The sequence below is a fragment of the Lepisosteus oculatus genome, chromosome 4 (genome assembly GCF_040954835.1).
Source record: "Lepisosteus oculatus isolate fLepOcu1 chromosome 4, fLepOcu1.hap2, whole genome shotgun sequence".
In the NCBI taxonomy this organism is placed as follows: Eukaryota; Metazoa; Chordata; class Actinopteri; order Semionotiformes; family Lepisosteidae; genus Lepisosteus; species Lepisosteus oculatus.
In genome coordinates this window covers 62,070,077-62,089,545 of record NC_090699.1, presented here as the reverse complement: position 1 = coordinate 62,089,545, position 19,469 = coordinate 62,070,077, and the positions used below count along the sequence as shown (strand labels likewise).

Here is a 19,469-nt window from a genome sequence, read left to right as displayed (position 1 = left end):
ACGTGACGTTTGTGGCTGCTGAACATTGCCTCAAACTCGAAAAACAACTTTTTAAAATGAAAACACTGGATGAAGTACGAAACTTAGAAGTTCCAGTTTTTAACTGTGTGTGGTGGTTTGACCGGAGGGAAAATTACATTGATACTCAGCAGGGAGTTGCTGTGTAAATTAATCTGGGTGAGGCAGCCTTTCCTCCTTATCCTACTTTTAGCTGTCGGAACAACAGTGTCGTTTTTTCTCTTTACAGAAACTGAACATTTTTAAACATTTCATGTACTTTTGGGTATACACTGTTGAGGATATCCTCCAGGAACATGAATGGTAATATATGTGGCATATGTTAATAAAACTGCTTTAAGTAAATAACACCTTAAGTTTCAAATGTTGAAGTCAACCAAACATCAAGACGGCAAACTGAAGCATGAATCAATATTGTCAACATGTGACCTGAAAAACCTGAATTTTGACACCGTTGGCAAACCTCACATGCAAAGGATTTCAAGACTTTTGTTTGAATGGTTCACTTTCATTCTTGAGATCATAAGTAATATGATCTATATTAATATGTAATAGTTTAGTACAACATGATGGATTAGCCTTTCATGAGCTTTAGAGCTGTACAGTAAAGGTTCCTTTATATCAAACAGTATAGCTACAGAAAATGTTTCCAATCAGCGGTAGAGCATGTTGCCCTGAAAGTCTTTTGTGTTAATAACCTGAGTTTTTGGAAGTCAGCCTTTTAATTTTATTATTACCTGAATGTCCATTATGTGTGTAAATGTGTGAAACAATAGGCTAGATCTGTTTTCGCTGCTGTTTTTTTAGCTATTATTCCCTCTGCCTCAAACCCATTTAGGACCTGTCAATTTAAAACAGTCCGCATTTGACTGAATATTTGACAAGGTCAACAAAGCATTTCTAGCAATTAGTGAAACCTAGAATGACAGACACTGTGGCTGGTGTCCTGCTGACCCTTCTGAGTGTTTGGTTGATGGGTATTGAAAATGCGAAGTGAAGCAGATTTATTCCAAGCAGTAATTTATTCTCAATCCTCTATTCTGAAGCAGAACAAGTCCTTTGGGGGTGGGGGGATTTCCGACTCTGTGATTCTGGATAGTTTACACCTTTACCTGTCCCCTTAGGAGTCAGTCATCCATCTAACTGTCTAATGAAATGCATTCACAAACCTTCCACAGTCACAGCTGCAGTGTGGATTGATTGAAGGTAGTGAGGTTTGCCCTGATTGATGAGATTTTCATCACTCTGATGACCTGGAATAAATCGCAGGTGCAGAGCAGAGGATTTTGGGAGTGTTGTAATGGTGGTTTGTGAAAGCCTTACCACCTGGGTGTCTACCCACCTGCAGTGCGATGTTGTGATCGTCTAACGTCTTGTCAGGCTCTAAATCCAGGTGGACTAGACAAGTCGGGTTTTGTGCAGTGTAAACACGTTTCAGGTGGAGCCCTGTGACTCCTGCGTGTTTAAACCTAATTCAAGAAGACGTTGCTATATTTCATTTCTTTCATCTTAATGCAAGGCAAACCCAATCCGCAGCAAATGAGAAACCACATGTTCTGGAAACTACCTCTGATGTGTTTTTTTTACCTCTTTATTGGACAGTACAGAAACACAGTGTGCGCCACTGGGTGTTGTAACCTGGAGTCTTTCCTGTAAGCACTGGGCATGCAAGGAGGGCACCCTTGATGCGATGCCTGTGTCCTGCAGGGCATGCACACACCAGGAGAATTTAGAGATGCTAGTTATCATAGCCAGCACATCCCTGGAAGGTGTGAAGAAATAGGAGCAGGCAGAAAAGTCCCATGTGGACATAAGGAGTATATGCAAACTCCAGGATCCTTCCAGAGACCAGTGATAATAACTGTGGCTCTGTGCTGGCCTTACATGCATATATAATAGTTTTATAACGTATAACAAGATCTATCAGTAGGACAGTGCTGTTGATCATCTTCTTACTGAAATCTTACTAATCCCACATCTTAATTAATAATTCCTTACACTTATATTGCACTTTTCTGGACACTCCAGTCCATTTCTCTACCATTTCTAAAGGTTCCTGGGCAGCATGTTAAAGAAACAGAGTAAAGATCATGGATTGCTAAAAAATGATTTGCAGTAGTAACATTGGTAGATGAGAAAATTAAGGAAAATTGTTGCTTAAGTTTTTTTACTTAGAGGTTTCCTCTTCTTATTGCAGCCTGTTAATAAATGATATGTTCTGTCTGTTCAAAGACAAGCTGTTCATGCCTTTTAAAACATCCTTGTTGGACACACTTTCTAGCAAAAATGCTTTGAATTGCTTTACTTCAGTGAGAGTTCATGAGACCTATCATTAAACCCCACAAAATGCTGGCTTTAATTTTTAAAAATTCAAGACCTAGCCTTGAACGTCATGAAAATTGAATTCTGGATATATTTACCACTAGGGGTCAGTGTAGTATTGCATGGAATTTTGCATACTGCGTTTCAAGATCAGCATTAAAGCTCATAGCTTTTATTTAGAAATTTAGCTGGGGATTGTCCACAAAAGAGTTGCAAGTGATGGATTGTCAAGCATCTAGTTGAATTTATGGTTTGTGCTCATGTTTTTTGGAGGAGTTAAAATCTTTGGTTTTACTTCTGATTCTCCTTGTTAATATCAAGGATATGTTTGTTTGTGCTGTAGTATTTATAATTATTTCAGGTTTTACAGACTGAATGGCTGCCCTGTGTCTCTAGATTGTCTTTCAAGTTTCATCTTTAATGAAAGTGGTCTTAAAAAGAGTTCACTAAATCTGTTAACTGTTTTAAAAAGTGTCAGTTAATCGTAGATGTATATGCAACTACAACTTCATGACTAACCATAGTGAATCTAAAGCCAAACATTTCTTTCTTAGTCTGTTTAATGTTTTAATTTCTGTCATCATATTTCAAAGCATTAAGCAGGATGTGTGCACACCTATTACTTTGGGTTAGCTTGGATGGTTATATAAAACTTCTTCCCAGAACCTGATGTTTACTTTTGTGGAGAACATAAATCCTGCTTAGCTAGAACATACTTAACGCAGAAAACAATACTGACTTCTCAGTAATTGCTCTTTGAGAGAGATTATGTAGGGCTAAAATCCTCAGAATACCACAGAACCCTGGGAGATTTCATAATCAACAGAATTAAAAGCTTCCAGGAGACGGTTCCTAAAAATACATTTCTTCACATTTACTTTTTTACCATGCCTTCGAGGGCTAAAACTCATTCATATGAGTACTATTTTCTTTACTGTAAAGGTTTTTCAATATAAAAAGTGTTTTTTTTCCTCCTCGAAGTTATATGTCAACATGCTTTTTATTCTAAACTCAAAGCAGGCATTTCAGTACGATAACCTTTAAATATAACTAAGACTGGAGTTTAGGTACTGATAATTCATCTAAAGACATCTTAACCTATGTTAAAAACACAAGGACTATGCAGAAGCTTTCTTTGGGAAAATGTTTGAATTCAGGGTTGCGTCTTCATTTGCAATATGCAACAAGATGATAAAATGATGAAATGTTAAGAAATAAAACTGCTCATACACATGGTTTCTATAGCGGTTCTATTCTGCTCCTGGCCTATAGATCTCCGTTTAATATTTTGTAATTAATTGTAGCATTGTTAGTACACGTTATAGACATACATTTGATTATTTGATCTCTGGCTGTTAAAGTGGGATTTCTTGGAAAGGGGTTTTCCAGTGTAAAACCACAATCCTCTGTTATTGTAGAGATTGTATCTTCTGATACCTCTATCTTGTATAAAGCATTGTTTACATTTCTGATAGGGCCTTCGCTATAGCTTAATCCATGTAGAATGTGAGACTTTCCTAAGCTGCAATATTGTGTACATGTCTTACTGCTCTGAAGTCCACGATTTTACCTTAAAAGTGTTTTTGAATGTATATTTGTGTTATTGTTGCTATCAACGTGTCGTTACACTTTTTGAATTGTTACTGTGTCAAATACAGATGTTAAAAACCAGATAAAGTAGCCGTGGCCTGCCAAGAAATTTTTAGAAATAACGGAGACATTTGGTTGTTTCAGCAGCTTGCTGATTACTGATGTCATGTCAGCTTTGCCTTTAACAAAGTTTTTTTTTATAATTAATATAATAATTGCTTACACTTATATAGCGCTTTTCTTGACACTCCACTCAAAGCGCTTTACAGGTAATAGTGACTCCCCTCCACCACCACAAATAAATATGAACATTTGTGAATATTTTTTTGTCCAATTAAAAGCGGGATAGTTTAAGAATTAAGATCAGTTCATTGACAAGCAAAACTCCTAAATAATATTTGGGCGTACAACGGGCAGATTTCAGTCTTACAATCTCTGTATGGAACAAGACTTTATTATTAGATCAACCGGTTTTTTTTTCTGTGCTCTTGCAGATTTTATACTGAACTCCAATGATTGAAATGCTCTAAATATAAATACTATGTGTGGGGAAAGTAAGGAGACTGTGCATCCTTGAAAAGACCTCTTTGTATTTTATTTTCGCAGAGGCAGCACTGTTTCCTGTGACACGCAGTTCTAACATGGCTCCGCCTTTTTTTGGGGGGGCCCCCTTTCCATCTCTTCGTGATTTCCCTCACTCGCTCAAGCCCTCGACGCTTTTGGAGGGCTGATCTTGTGCAGAAAAAATCCCTGACATTTGAGGCGCTCCAGGGATTTAACGAGCATGCCCAGTGGCCAGAGCCTACATAGAGGAAACTGGTTTACATACGAGTCATACCACGCATAGCCTGCTTGTCAGTGCAGTTAACTTGCAGCGGGCTGTGAGGAGAACTGGCGCGTCTCTCTTTTTGTCCCAACAACAGTTTCAAAATCTATTTTTAAAGCGCAGCATACACAAGGGTTTTCTAAAAACCTTGCGAAAACCGCAATACGGCCCCTTACTTTTAAAGAAAGCATCACCCCTTGACGGGTTGAAGTTTTTTTTTGTTTTGCTTAGAGAGAAGTTAAAGGCTGGGCCTTTAGCTTTTGAAGTTGTGTGCTAGACAAGCTGAGCGAGCGGTCGTGCCGTTTTCTCTCTCTCTCTCCTGGGTGGAAGCAAACAAGCTGGTCTTTTTGCTAACCCAATAAATGCTTCTTACGAAAATGGACCTGTTGAACTACCAGTATCTGGACAAAATGAACAACAACATTGGGATTCTTTGCTACGAAGGTAAACCGTAACTTTTCGCGTGTGTGTGCGTTTCTTTTACCCCTAGCGTTTACATTGTTGCTTTTCAAGGCCATTGTTGTAGTAGCGGTGTCAAATTATCCAGGGGGGTTTTCAGATGTTTTTTTAGTGACGTCTTCGGATCGGTGCCTTATTTTTAGCACACAAAACCTTGCTTTCATGAAAATATATCGCCTCTGTAATTTAATGTTAACACGATTTGATGAGATTCCTTGCTACGTTGCATAATTAGTAATGTAACAGGTTGGCGGGGGGAAAAAAAGTGTCTTGAGGGCACGGAAATTGCATCACGTCCCAGCTTAGCTGGTACAGACTACTCCTTTTCCTACTACTTTTAAAATAACATGGTTTCGGAGACGTGACTTCGTATTAACAAAGGGATGCCGTCGTCTGGTTTTTGACAGTGTTGAAATGGCAGTGTTCAGAGGTGGGGCGGGTGTAGTACAGACTTCAATCTTTGTTTGACTTATTTCCTGGGCTGAACTGAGGACGGGGGGAAAAAAAAATCACCGACAGTGGACGATGTTTCCTGCCCCGTAGTGGGGAGTAATCGGACACACTAACCCCTCCCTTCCTTGAAGGAAAGCGAGCTTTTATCAATGAGGAGATCGAGTTCGTCGTGTAGTGAAAGTTAATTGCTGTGCTGCTTATGAAATATGTGCTGAGTGAGGTGTCCGGTGAAATATCTTGCGACCACGTCTTTACTACGTGCAAACTGAACGAATTACAATGGCTTGCCGACATAACGGAAAGAAGGCCGTACTCGACTAATTAGATTTGAGAATGCAGTGTTTTTTTGTTAACTGAAACCGCACACAGACAGTTGCTGCAATTTATTTCTAGGGAAGGCCAGACGCTTTCCCGAAGTTTGGAAGTAGTTGAGAGAAAGTTTAGCGTCATTGTCATTTGGAGAGGAGAGATTTGTCCTTGTAAAGAGACATATGGTTTTCATACTTAGCTTAAAAACTTTAATTGTTTAAAGGAAGATTCTTTACAGACCAGTTGCTGTGGTCTCTTTTTTTGCTTTCCTGTGATGTGTCCGGTAATTTAAAACCTAGTTCAACAATAAAACGTTTTGAATGTCACGCTGCTGTCACAACGCAGTGTGGCTCTCAGTTTTAGAATTCATCTTTGATTTCTATCATAACCACAGAAATCACAGTCCTGAAATGGTTTTTCAGGGTTTAACAACTATACCGGGTGGGGAAACTAAAGACATCGCGGTAGTTATGTTTCTGTAAGATCAAAACCAGTTTTCGTATACAGTACTTGTTCAATGTTTCTGTAGCTTGTCTTGTTAGAATGTTCCAGTTGTGATCATCTCCAGTTATCTGAAGATCTTGACTGTAAAACACTACAGCAGACAGCATTTAAAACCTGGGCTTATCAGATACTCTAAAGTTCAAAATTAGCCTTATCTGTGTTTTAGTACTACTGTATATATTTGAGCTGAGGTATGATGTTTAAGTTAGCAATGCAGCAAATGGACACTTTTCTGTGCTAGTGTGGAGTAGTGAGATCTGCTGATGGTTTTCCTATTAAAAGCGGTTCAAGGGATTCCGTTATCTGTTGAATGTCTTGAGGTTTGAGCTTATCAGAGAAACTCCAGGTCTTGTCTGAATGGTCTGGGAGTCTGGGCAGCTGAAGCACTCTGTACCAGCCTCCTGTTCACAGCAATCACTTGTCAAATGACAGTAATGTGATATGGGCTGCATTCTGAGCAGAAACATCTGTGGTTCGTTCTGATTTGTACTCTGTTCAGATCAGGAAGCCAGTGCACTGTAAGGTGGCGAAGCTACAAAGCGTTCAGGTTTTTCATATTCTAGTTCTGAAGGTAGCAGAAAATGTGGAGTCCTGGTGTAAAACCTTTAATTGCTCCGTTGGCGAGCCAGGGTTTGTGCTACGGAACTTTTAAGGAAGGTTTTGGATCCGTTTCTCCAATTTACAGTTGCAAAGAAAGGCCAATCGTAGACAATGGCAACGAACTAAGCTGTAAGTTTATTCTCACGTGTGGAGGAGAAGTTATGTTGCAACATGTGTTTCCCCGTGTTGCCATTAAGGTGCAATGTTTTACAAGGCCATTCCAAAGATTATTGTATATATACAGAACCTGCTTTGCAATGTTTCTGCATTCGAACTGTACATTTACAGTAAAAAAGAAGAAAAAGTTTTAGATTAAGACACTTTCCAGAACTTTCCAGTGATCCTTACTACATGGCTAACTTAGGCACAGCACTCTCAAAGACTTTCTTCTCTTTGAAATTCCTTAGTAAGCATGCTCGGGGCTTAAAGTGTTTTGAACTCAGTAGGTGTTTCTGCTGCAATCAGTCAAATCAAAGAAAGTATTTGTAAGAACCCCCGAAGTGTGGCAAATCTTAAATATCAGCAATCTTTGGTCATAAATTCTTGAATTGCTGTGATACATCCATTATGATCTCGTGAGATTACCTTCGATTGTATTTAACTCCCTTGGGTCTTTCTTAATTGTCTGATGGATATTTGTAGTTTCTCTCTGTACATTAATTCCAATATGAATCTAGAATTAAGACTTCACATTCAAATCTTCAGTTCTTCTACTGCTGTATTTCTGAAAGTTTGTTTAGCTGAATGTGCTATGAAAAGAATTATACTGCTTACTGCTAATTTAGTATACTTATTTGCTGGAGGCATTATATTAGTTGTGTAATCCTCCACATATTACAGAGGTATTAGGTTATATAATAGAACGTTTTTCTTAAAGAGGCAGAATTCTGTTGAGAAACACTTCACTGTAATGCCTTAATGGCAAAGTGGGATTTACAATTGTCCTGTGTAGTAGTCATCAAATCTCAGGTGAGGCACTGCTGTTATCCTCTGGAAGTACTTCAGTCCGATTCAGTAAAGAAGCCCAGCTGTATAAATCGGCAGAAATTAACACTTCAGACTGTTGCAAAAGTAAAATGTGAAAGTTGGAATGGAGGGATTTAGTAATGTTTTCAAAAACGTTAGTGTAAAATAGGTTGGGATGTTAAGAACTACTGTATTGGTTTCATTGAGGTATCCCTTATGTAATGTATTGAATTTTCAGGTGAGTGAAGAATGTTAAGTTTATAGTGTTTTATAGATGCAAAGACTCAGTCTTACGCTGTAATGCTCCACTTTCAGGAAGACTTGCTTGGGAGTATGTGTTGTCACTTGTTCCTTTTTATGTCCATTAAACAAGGAATGAGGATTTAAAAAAAAACATGGTTTAAAAATAGTGAAAGTCATTTGTCATTATTGCACTGTTTTTTTCTCTCCTTAAAATTGTTTTCCAGTATAAACAGCTGAACCACAAACATATGTGACAAATGTTTAAAGTTTTACATACTGTATCATTGCCTTCCTCGCTTGCATGTGCTGTTTCCAGTGAACACACATTGAACTTTAGTACAGCTGTCTATGTGCTGTAAACAGATTTTTTTTTCCATTTGTGAAGAATGAATCGGTCCTTTCATGTGCCACACAGCTCACAACTTGTGGAATAGGGTCACTTATTGTTGTGCGTTTTATCAAGTACAGTACGTAGCAATCGGCACCGCAGCTACATACTGTCTGTGGTACTGTTCTGAGTTCCATTTGCACAGCCTTATTGTGCAATTACACAAGCATTGCCATAATAAGCCATACTGAATTGCTTTTCATTTCCAAGCGTTTTGTTTTGATGGGAATACAAATTTCATAATGCTCGAATGGGGCTGACTCACTGTAATTAGAATTTTCAAGTCATTTTTGTGATTTCCGTCATGTGTGCCAGAGTTCTGTTTCCTGTGTAGAGTGTGTAGTATAAACAGTGGCTAATGGTTCAAACAATAGTCCAGAATCAGATCAGACTCCCCTCAACCCTGTGTCAGGAAGCCCCTCCTTTTCTTAGTTTAAAACATATTTGTCCATAGCTTCGACTTTTCCTCTGGTTTGTATTTCGCTGTTGATTCTGAGACAGGCTAATCAGCTGACGTTGTCTTTATGGCGGTTCAGCTTTATTACACCCTGAAACAAAATCTACACACTTGTGAAGTATGTTTTTGGCATAATTTATAAGCTGTCTTGGAAAGCTCAGAGTTGAGCAAATACTTGCTTACGCCCATATTTTGAAGTTTTGCACAGAATTGTTACTAAATTCCTATGGAAGCATTTTGGACTCTTTTGTGCAGACAACACTTTGTGTTTGTCTGGCATAAATGCAGAGACTGATAGTCTGATACCGAAGGCTATGAGGATATTAAGCTGCTTCTGTAATAGAACAGTCTTCCTCAATGCACAAGGCATTGTAGTATGCAAATAATGGAGAAGGAGGAGAGAGAAAATTAGTAAGGACTAAACTTGCTTGTGGCCTACTTTTTTATAAAAACTTTGGACGTGAGTCATCTTAAAACGCATGCACTATTTCTGAGTTACCTGAAGATCTTTCTTGGTCTGTAACTTTCCACATCTTTGGCATGAAGGAGTGTGTATTTGTGCCCAGTCCTCCATGTTTGCATTTATAGAATTCAACAGGCAGCTTTTCACTGTCTGAGCTGTGGCTATTTTGTTGACCAGATATAAAAAAGATGGATGTTTATAAAGGAGAGTTCTGTTTAGCATATTCTTCCTGCAATAACTGAAAGAAACATTCGATTTTTAAGTTTTAATATTTTTTATTTATGCAGGGAAAACTTTTCCTTTATCGTCTATTCTAAACTAGTGTGCTAAAGGTTTATATTTTTGATTAAGCAAGAAAAGTATTTTAATAATACTCTTTATTAAAATAAATCCTGACTGCAACTGTGACTGTAAGTGTTACAAGAGGTACTACTGCTTTCCAGGGATTGTTTTCAAGTACTAACCTGGTATTACATGTAAGGATTCATTATTTAACAGGTGGGTAGCTGCGTCAGCATGCGTAGGCTGCAAAGGAACAAGTACTAGGTTTATTCCATGCTGAAAAAAAGAAGAAAGAGAACACAACGTTTCGGCCGTGGAGCCTTCTTCAGGTGTCGAAGAAGGCCACCTGAAGAAGGCTCCAAGGCCGAAACGTTGTGTTCTCTTCTTTTTTTCAGCATGGAATAAACCTATTACTTGTTCCTTCATTATTTAACTGCCTGCATAATGGATCTCAGGTCCAGTTAATGAACAGGCTGCTAGCTGGAATGTTTCCCCCAGCCATTCCACTGTTTAATCACATGGCTTAGTGACAGAGGGTAGAAATGTACAATCAGAGCCACCATTCAAGACAGTAGCACAGCGAATGTGTGTCCTATTTTTAATTTAACAATGTAAGATTTGGACCACAGTTTTGCAGTCAATTTCAAGCTTTTTGGAGTTGTCAACTTCCGACTTAGGTTTGTTTACTGTCCTATTGTTTTGGTTTATGCTGATTTCTTAATTTTAGTTTCCTCAACCAGTGTCTTTGCTTCTGAGTTGCTTTTTAGTGAAAACACCATCAACATCTAGGGTTAGTTTTCACAGCTGCAAGGGCACTGACGACAAAGACAGTTGCTAGAGTAAGTCATCTTATTACTATTATTTGGTTCATATAATATTATTATTATTATTATTATTATGCATCTGGGCAGTCTGAAAAGTAAAAGTACCTGTGAAACAGAAAGCCTACAGTTTTCACATGATGAGTCCGGGGCCCTACGTGTGATACCACACTGCCACCACGCTAGAATTGTTTCATATGAGGCTGAACACATTCAATGAGAAATAGTTTTAAGAGTTCTTCAAGAATTGGTGCTTTTTCAAAATGTGTTTTTTCAAAACAATCACCTGCTTCTCGAAATGTTTCCAGCCTCACTTCACCCTGTGAATATTTGTGTTTCAGATTTTTGCCTTACATCTTACGTGAATCTGTTCCTGAGCCAGACCATGTTAGTGTTGTGGAACAATCTGGTCATGTTCTGGTTTATTGTAAATGTCACATCAGTGCATACCTTTTTAGTTAGCTATATATAATCGTGATGGCAATATGACCTGTGTTTTGAGAAAGTACAGAAAAAGCTTTTCTACTCTTCTTCGTATCTATGAACTTTATGTCCTTCCGATGCTGTCGTCTCCATGGGAACAGGAGAGGTTTCTTCCTCTGATGGCTCTTTGTTTAGATCTTTTTAGATCCCATCAAAGGCAACTCGCAGAACTCCTGAGCCCATGAAGCCTTGGATTCTCCCAAAAAATGCCTGTTCTTCCCTCATGACACGACTTGAGTTTATTTTCCCACTCTACTACCTTTTGGAGGGCTAGGTATGAAAAGAGGTTCATTGAGTCCCCAGACAAAACTAACAACATGGCCTAGTGAAGGCTGGAGCTGTAGACTCTTCATACACACCTCTGTGCGCTTTATATGACCACTTTCTTCTTCATGACTCATGGCTTTGAACAACATAAGCAAGATGGGACTTTTATTTGTTGTGTTTAAGTAAATGCAGTAGGACATTTCATAGCCATAAGGGAAAATGGCGTATTAGGCCTTTTTATAAGTACCATTCTGTATCAGACTCTAGTGTGCTTATGTAATAAACTAGTTTTAAATTAAAAAAAGTCAGTGCCTAAAGCTGTCTCCCTTTTTGTATTCATTATCCAGTGCCATTCATTGACAGTCATTGGCCTAAAAAGGAGAGAAGCTTGATTCATTGCTTTCAAGAGATAACTTGTTTAGAGTGAAGAGTGCACATGAGCCTAAGGCTGGGCTGTCGGCGCCTGACTGGAGCGAATTGGGTCGGCAGTTTTTTTTCTCCAGCCTCCTCGGGCCTTGTATGACATCTGGTGCGCATTGCTGCTGCTGGCTTTCAAGCCGCCTGCGATGGCATCCCTGCAAGCAATTGCATTCTGTGGTTGGCTTCAATTCAATCGCACAGAGCCAGCAGATAGAATGCTGACACTGACACTTTTCTTGCTGAACGCGGCCAAAAAGTTGCTTTGAGCTGAAAGGTGAAAACCTCAAAGTGATATTGCATTGCTGTTTTGTTCAGTCTTGCTTGTGTTGTGATTTGAGGGGATCGTGCTCTCTGGGTGTTAAGGGTAAAACCCAAACACTTGTGAAATGTGTTAATGTGCAGCTGGTCACGAGTGTTTTGTCTTTGTATTCATCTGAAGTACAAAAAGTTTAACTTTGGGAACTTGGAAAAGACTCCCCACTTATGAGCCTTTATGATTCGTGTTCACTTCAGTCATTTTAAGTTTAATTACTTCTAACACTATAATTGTTTTCTCATTGACTTTTCCAGTTGTTTTCCTAAAAGCAGCACTTTTGTGTCGCATTGCATCCGTAACCTGAACTGCCTGCTGAAATTAGTGTAGCACCTTTGCTATAAAGCTGTGAAAAAATGATCATATAGCCCTGAAACACGATCTCATCCTGAGTTTACTTTTTGAAGTAGCAAGAGAGAGCCTTGCTTTGATCATTTTCACTTAATGACTGCCTTTGATTAGATCAAACATTTTAATGCGCCTTTCTTGACAGATAATGATCTTTATGGCTCAGGACCTTTTCTTCAACAAAAGTTACTGTACTATAATGCTCTGTCTCAGCACAAACGCTGTTTGGCAAGATATGCTCCCAGCCCCTGCCTCCATTCATAGAGCTTAGTGCAATGCATCTTCAACCTAATCATCCGGCTGAAATCTACATGCAGAGATTTGTATTGCTGCACGTCTCTTGTGCATAGGCTACATTTCAGTTTCGTTTACAGACTCGAGGCAGGAAAAAAACAAACCTGGGTAATATTTTAATATTTTGATCATCAAAACTCAGGTGGCTCATGCTCCATTTTTAGGTTAGTGGTGCCCTTGATGTGCTGAATGTGATACAAAAAACATTTTTCATGCATGGGTGGGAGGAAGGGTGAGTGCAAGTTTCCCTTTATCCTCTTGTTCTTATAGCTTGGTAGTAGAGCTGAATGCTAAACACCCGATTTGTATGCATTTACATTGTAACTTTGTATAAATTAGCTTTATTTTAGTACTAGTTTTTTTGAGTACTTTGTGAAACCATTTTTGGGATTATCTCAATGTGTAAACTTGTTTTTACAGTGGCTGTATGTTTTTCAGTGCAGTTTTTAGGCTGTTCCCTTTTTATTCAGATTAGCAAGTGCATTAAGTGTATTTGAACACTTTATCCTTTAACTGCTTGCAGATAAGCTGTTGCATATCGTAGGTTCTACTTTTCTCAAGCAGACATGTCAGTTAAGTAATACGCTGCAGGAGCTGTGACACGGAGTATTTGCAGAAATGTAGTTGTATTATCAGAGCTTTTCCTTGCCAGGCCAATGATGTCATTCCCGTTGCCATGGCGCGCGGTCAGACTGCAAGAGACAAGCCAGTCGGGAAAATGGGCCGTTTGTTTAGAAGACAGAGCTGTGGTTTTTTCGCTTGTGTTGAAAATTGAAATGGGTTGATGGGGACAAACAATGATTTCTATTACTATTCTTACAGTCATTAAAATCCAGTCGAAGCTCAGAAAATATTAATTGGGAGTTAATATCTTTGTAAAGGTTTTGCAGAGGAAAAGTTACCTGTGGATTGTGTGGGAGTTCATTTTCTAAGGAAGGAAATGTACCTCAAAGGCTACTACCTTTGTGTTGATTTGAGAGTGAACGGTTTTGCCGTAGTCTAATTTTGCAAAGGAATTTTAATGGCAAAGAATGTGACTTGAAAAGCGCCTGATCTGCAGTAAAAAGATAATACATTATGATAAACAATGACTTTCAACAGAAAGAATGATTTTTTTCTGGTTATAGAGGGTCTTTAAAGGATGAAATATACTGTACATAGCACTGCTAAACACTGTATTGCTGTGATCTCGCCTGTTTTAGTGAAACCTTCTGTTAGCAGAAAGGTCCGTTTGTCACTGCTATTTGAAACTGAGCTGTTATCCTACTCATCTTGTTGTATGGTCTACCGTGAGATACAGTACCTATGTTTTTCAGTTGTATCTAGAAAACACTGGTTTTCTGCTTAAAGTTTCACAAACAGATCCTTCAGTATTTAGGCAGACTTGTTCCTGTCAAGTTCCAGATATACTGAAAATAGATATGTGCTCCCAACTGACAATTATGCTTTTCTTGTGTACACAATGCTATATTCAGCAAAGAGACTGTACTGTAGTTCGAAAGTACACAGTTGTACACAGTGTTTTAATTAAAAACACCCAGGCATCGTAAAGACTTGGTAGTGTCTTGTATTGTACAGCAAGAAGCAAAAGAAATGACCATATGATTCATACATTGCTGAATTTAATACTATGCTTTTGAATATATTCTATGGTAATTTGACATTTTAGTTGTGCAGCTGTGTGTTGCCATTTATAAATCTTTTGATTTTGTTGTCAAATTGTTTTTGAACATAAATTAAAGCTCCTTATCCTAGAATGTCTGTATTTTATATGATTTTAAGACCACATTTTATTGCACTTAATAGTGCTTTGATCCCTTTAGACTGTGAATATATCAATTTTATGAAATCGTTCTTAGATGGTTTTCCAGTAATGTTTTTTGGTATCTGGGTTTTCTGTCTTGCGAAACACTTAAAGTAGCATGCACGCTGAAGTCTAAGTTCAGTTTTTTTTAAGTTTCATCACATGGTGTTTTATTAGTCGTGTTTACTAAGATGCATTGTTTTGCTTCTGATTTGCAGGTGACGCTGCTTTAAGAGCAGAGCCCAGAATGCAGTCCATGCCTATGTCTTCTGTCTCCAATCATAGGACAGGGCCTCCACCCATCAGCCCAAATAAGAGGAAATTCAGTGGGGACCAAGTAGAGGATGAACTTGACTGTGACAATGAGCACGTGGCCAAAATGAGCCGATTATTTGCTGCACAGCTGTAAGTCAATTATTCCTGTTTTTTGTCATTTTCTTATTCTTCACAGTTTTTACTCTGGCTGTAGTGATGTCATAATATCAATCAGACTACTCTCGGCTTCACAATGAGAGTGAATATTCAATTCAATGGTCAATTAGATGTGCAGGATAAAAAGCACAGCACTTTGCATTCATATCTGTATATTACATCCATTTACAAAGCTTGATGGAGCTGAATTGTACTACTCCTGATGGATTTATTTCTCTTAACTCGTGGATGAGCAGGGTAAACATAGCAGATGCAGAAACCCTGTCTGTTTCTTTGAGGTTATAGAAAGGCCATATCAATTGAAAAGGGTTTTTCCTGCACAATTCTCGGGCTTTGGAATACTGCAGCGGTTGGCATGGAGCTGAGGTCTAAAGATTCCTTGCATTCCTGGACGGTGATTGGAGCATATAGTCTGTTTGTGGTGCTTGGCCATGCCTTCATGGTAGCTGCTCAAGAGGCCTTTGGATTCCTGAGATTCCTGCCTGTTTCAAAGGCACTGTGTTCAGTCATAAGACTACAGACACAGCTATTTATTGTTAAATAACTCACTGAGGTGTTAGTCAGAGCACCCAGTCTGTAGTTCATGGCCTTGGAATTTGCGTAACAAATTAGGATCCAAGTGCTGGAGGGAACCAAACAATCCGAGGTGCTTCGGCTTGAAAAAAGAATTGATCCCTTTTGTTAAACGTAGTGAGCACATTTTTATTTAGCTGGCAAATCACTGTCTTATCCCATCCCTTTAACTATTTGAAACATGTTTTCAGGGCCAAATAAACATGTTTTGATCACACTGGAAGTAAAGTGTTGTGGTGAAGTTGGGATGACTGTGTTGAAATTTGGGATGGCTGTGTGATCTATTCATTTGAATTGGGCTGCTTTACTCCTTTAGTACTGGGTTTGTCATTGACTGGAAATCAGTGAATTTCATGCAACACGAAAAACTGAGTTTTGTGACGCTTCAGAGACTCACTACTGTAAATCCTCAGTAACTACTGATTGTAAAACTTTGAGAAATGGATCTTTTCATTTAAATAAAGTCATAGAATTTGAAATAAACTGCGACTGAAGACATTTGTACTTCAAATTGGTACTCCACAGCTTAGTTACCACTGACATGTAAAAGCACCAAACAGATTTTTTATGTAGCGCATTATTCCACCCACTAAATTAATGATCTTTGCACTGTGGTTTCAACTTCTCCTACAGCCTGTCCTTGTCTACAAAAGGCCTTTTTCAGTCTTAGAAGAAAGTGCTCTTCTGTTCACATCAAGGTTAATTTTTAACCATGTGATTTGAATTTGTTAATTGCAGAGGAAAAGAAAAGTGGCTGTTGGTGGCATTTGTGTATTGTAATGCCTACAGTAGTAGAAGGAGTGTTTCTAGATCTTGAAAAGTGTGGCATGTACTGAGTGTTAGGAGGCAGTAATACTAAAATTAACACACCTGAAGAAGGCTCCATGTCTGAAACATTGTGTTTTCTTTCTTCTTTTTTTCAGCATGGAATAAACCTATTACTTGTTCCTTTGTGGCCTACGCATGCTGACGCAGCTACCCACCTGTAATACTAAAATGTCAGGAATTCACCAAATTTTAAATTGCTCACATCTGGACTTAAATTATCCAAATATATATCTATAGAAAAAATCTGGACAGTGCAGTGTGTAGTCTTATATTGGTCAGCAGGTGATAAGCCTTAACAAAGTACAGGATCTGTTTCATTTAAAAAATATCTTCATTTTCTTAACTTTACACCACTATGTACACAAAGCCTTTTTTTTTTACTGGATGTGAATATTTGAATAATCTAAAATAAACTAAAGACTAAATATATACACTCCAAAAAATGTACCTTTTGTGAAATATCTGGCTTACATTTCTTAAAGGTTTGTCCAGGGAAGTCTAAACTTCAGAGACAAGTAGAATTCTCCCCATTGTTGGTTGTTTTTGTGAAGTGCTGATACCTAACACTTCCTAGCCCAGCAGTCATGGAGGAGGTGTCGGGTTTCTGTTATGGTTTGCTGGCTACGAAGGGCAGGCTAGGGCATTGTGGGAGGAAAATTACTCCTTTCCTGCCAATCTTTTTTGCTCCAGGACACACTTTATACTTAAAATGTTGAAATTAGATTCTCTCTTCTGTGTTAAACAATACTTTCTTGGAGAAAAGCAGCTTTTTGAAAACAAAATCGAGCTATTGGACATTGTGGGTTTCAAACATCCTGTTTGCAAAGTTCCACTTTAAAAGATCAGTGCAGCTCGCTGCCCATAGCCGTGAAATTATTGTAGGATGCTTTTCCCCCCATTTCATTTGAGCGTACCACACCTGTTAATTATTTCCTCCTATTTTGTGACGCCCTGTGTCACTGTTAAAAAGAAACACAATGTGTATCATATGAAGATTAAGCGTATACCAGTATACATTTACACCAGCATACATTTAAACATTTATGATTTTTCATCGGCAAGTAGCCGCCATTTATGAATTAAAAAAAAAACAGGGCTTTTTTTGTTTTGTTTTTTGCGCTTAAAAAATAGTCAGCGGACAGGGTAAAGCAACACACGGGCTCCTGCTAACCTGTGTTGTGTAGGTTTCTTGTCAGGCTGAAGCCATTTTCTCATTTTCACAGTTCAGCTGAAAACAAAGGCCTCCTTATCCTGTCAGCTAGCAGTGCTCAGAAGGGCTGACATCAGCCTTTCCCCCATCAGGCGCCTCTGCTGCCATAAGAGTCAGTGCTGGGAGCTGGGAACTGCCAGAACAACCTTTTCTCATGGTTTTCGCCCTGCCAAACAGCACATGTAGCTTAGGAAAAGCCAAGGTAGCTAGAGCTGATGAAATCATCTAATTCACTGTTATTTTAACTTGTACCTCGCTTTGTAGCGCTCATAGAATCAGAAGGCTGTACTTTGAACAAACCTTTGATAATCTGTAGTGTTGTTTTTTTTCCTTGGCCGGTGTATGAAATTGAAATCCCTACCTTCAACTACCAATCTTAGTATTATTGCTGGAACGTCTCCAAGGACGACTTCTCCTTTATAGTGCAATAGGTTTTTCAGTGATGTAGCTCTTGCAGTGCGATCATTTCCTTAACTTAACCTGACCTGGGCTTTGTTTGCTAACTTGTTTTAAGACTTTTTTAAAAAAAAAAAACTAAAAATGAATCCTAGTTTTCTTATTTTCATATTTAACTACAGAACTCTCACGGATTTGTACAGCAGTTTGAAAAAATTATGAAGAATCAGCATCTTCACGTTCTTAAATCCCTAAACTTATTTTGCTTTTAAGATTTTTTATTTTCAATTTTCAAAAATCTTCCCATTTGTACATCTGTTATGCAACTGGATGTACAGCTTACTAGCCACCTTTAAGTTATCAATTCTTTATTTGCATAATAATTATCCTAAGAATATAAGGATGTTTATAGAATATGCCATACAACCTACTTCTTCATTTGTTAGTTCGGTAACTAAGTGAATCTAAAGTTTTATTCCAGTTGCTTCTGATTCAGTTGTGCTGCCTTTTTCTCACTACTGAATCTAAAGTAGTATCCCCTTAGGATATAGTATATTTCAATGAGTTCTCCTTTTTTTTGACTGAAACATTTAGTTCATTTAACCCACCTGTATATGATAATCCTCTGAGACCAAGAAAAAGTTCTGTTGCTCTTCAAACTCTTTATAGCTATAATACACTTTTTGTGGTATGGTGACAAAAACCTAAATATTGCAAATTAGGCTAGGTCTTACTTAAGCTTTGTAAAGCGTGTTTTTTCCATTTAAATCCCTCACTTTGTGCTATATACCCAAGTATTGTTTGCTTTTTTATGGTTTCCTTGCATTGTCTTAATGAGGACATAGAAGAATCTGTACCCAGAGCCCTTCCATGAGTAGCTTCCTGCTGTTAAGAATCAACCGTATGATAAGTATAACATATGTTCCCTTTTCCTTTATGTGTGCTTTTTAATTGTTTTCTAGCTCTGCAAAGTTTTCAACCTACCTTGGCATGGAAAAATGTCTTTTGAAACTCCTTTCTTTGTTTCCAGTAGAGTATGTTTAGTCAAGTGACTTTGTTAAATTCAGAAAAGAGACCAGCTGCAGTCTGGTGCGAAGTTCTCTCTTATCTGGAGCTGAATATCTTATTCCATAACCTAAATTCCACAAACCTCTAACGTGTACGTATCCTAACCTGTAAGCACGTTCCATGATATTTTCGATTATACCTTTAAAATCTTGGGTGTGTAACTTAATGGAATGTAGTGTTTGTTTTAGACTGTATGCAAACACATTTGCCAAGAACTCTCACCTCTTTCCTATTTTTTTATTTGCAAATAAGTTTATTCAAATTGAGTTTAATGGAACTTTCGTGTATAGATTTCAAATATTTTGCATGCAAACAGAGTATACCACTGACTT

At 38.2% G+C, this 19,469-nt stretch overlaps 1 protein-coding gene across 2 annotated transcripts in view; it reads left to right on the top strand.

Annotated features, from left to right (window-relative positions):
* vgll4b (vestigial-like family member 4b) overlaps nt 1-19,469 on the top strand; it is a 48,689-nt gene that overhangs the window by 19,549 nt on the left and 9,671 nt on the right. Inside the window, exons 1-2 of one of the 2 annotated variants that reach the window (XM_006631022.3) lie at nt 4,633-5,200; nt 14,849-15,035. In XM_006631022.3, the coding sequence (XP_006631085.1) occupies nt 5,119-5,200; nt 14,849-15,035 (269 nt within the window). In that variant the 5' untranslated portion in view covers nt 4,633-5,118. Of the gene's footprint in view, nt 1-4,632; nt 5,201-14,848; nt 15,036-19,469 lie in introns of those variants that run through there. The other variant, XM_006631023.3, reaches the window with a different exon arrangement.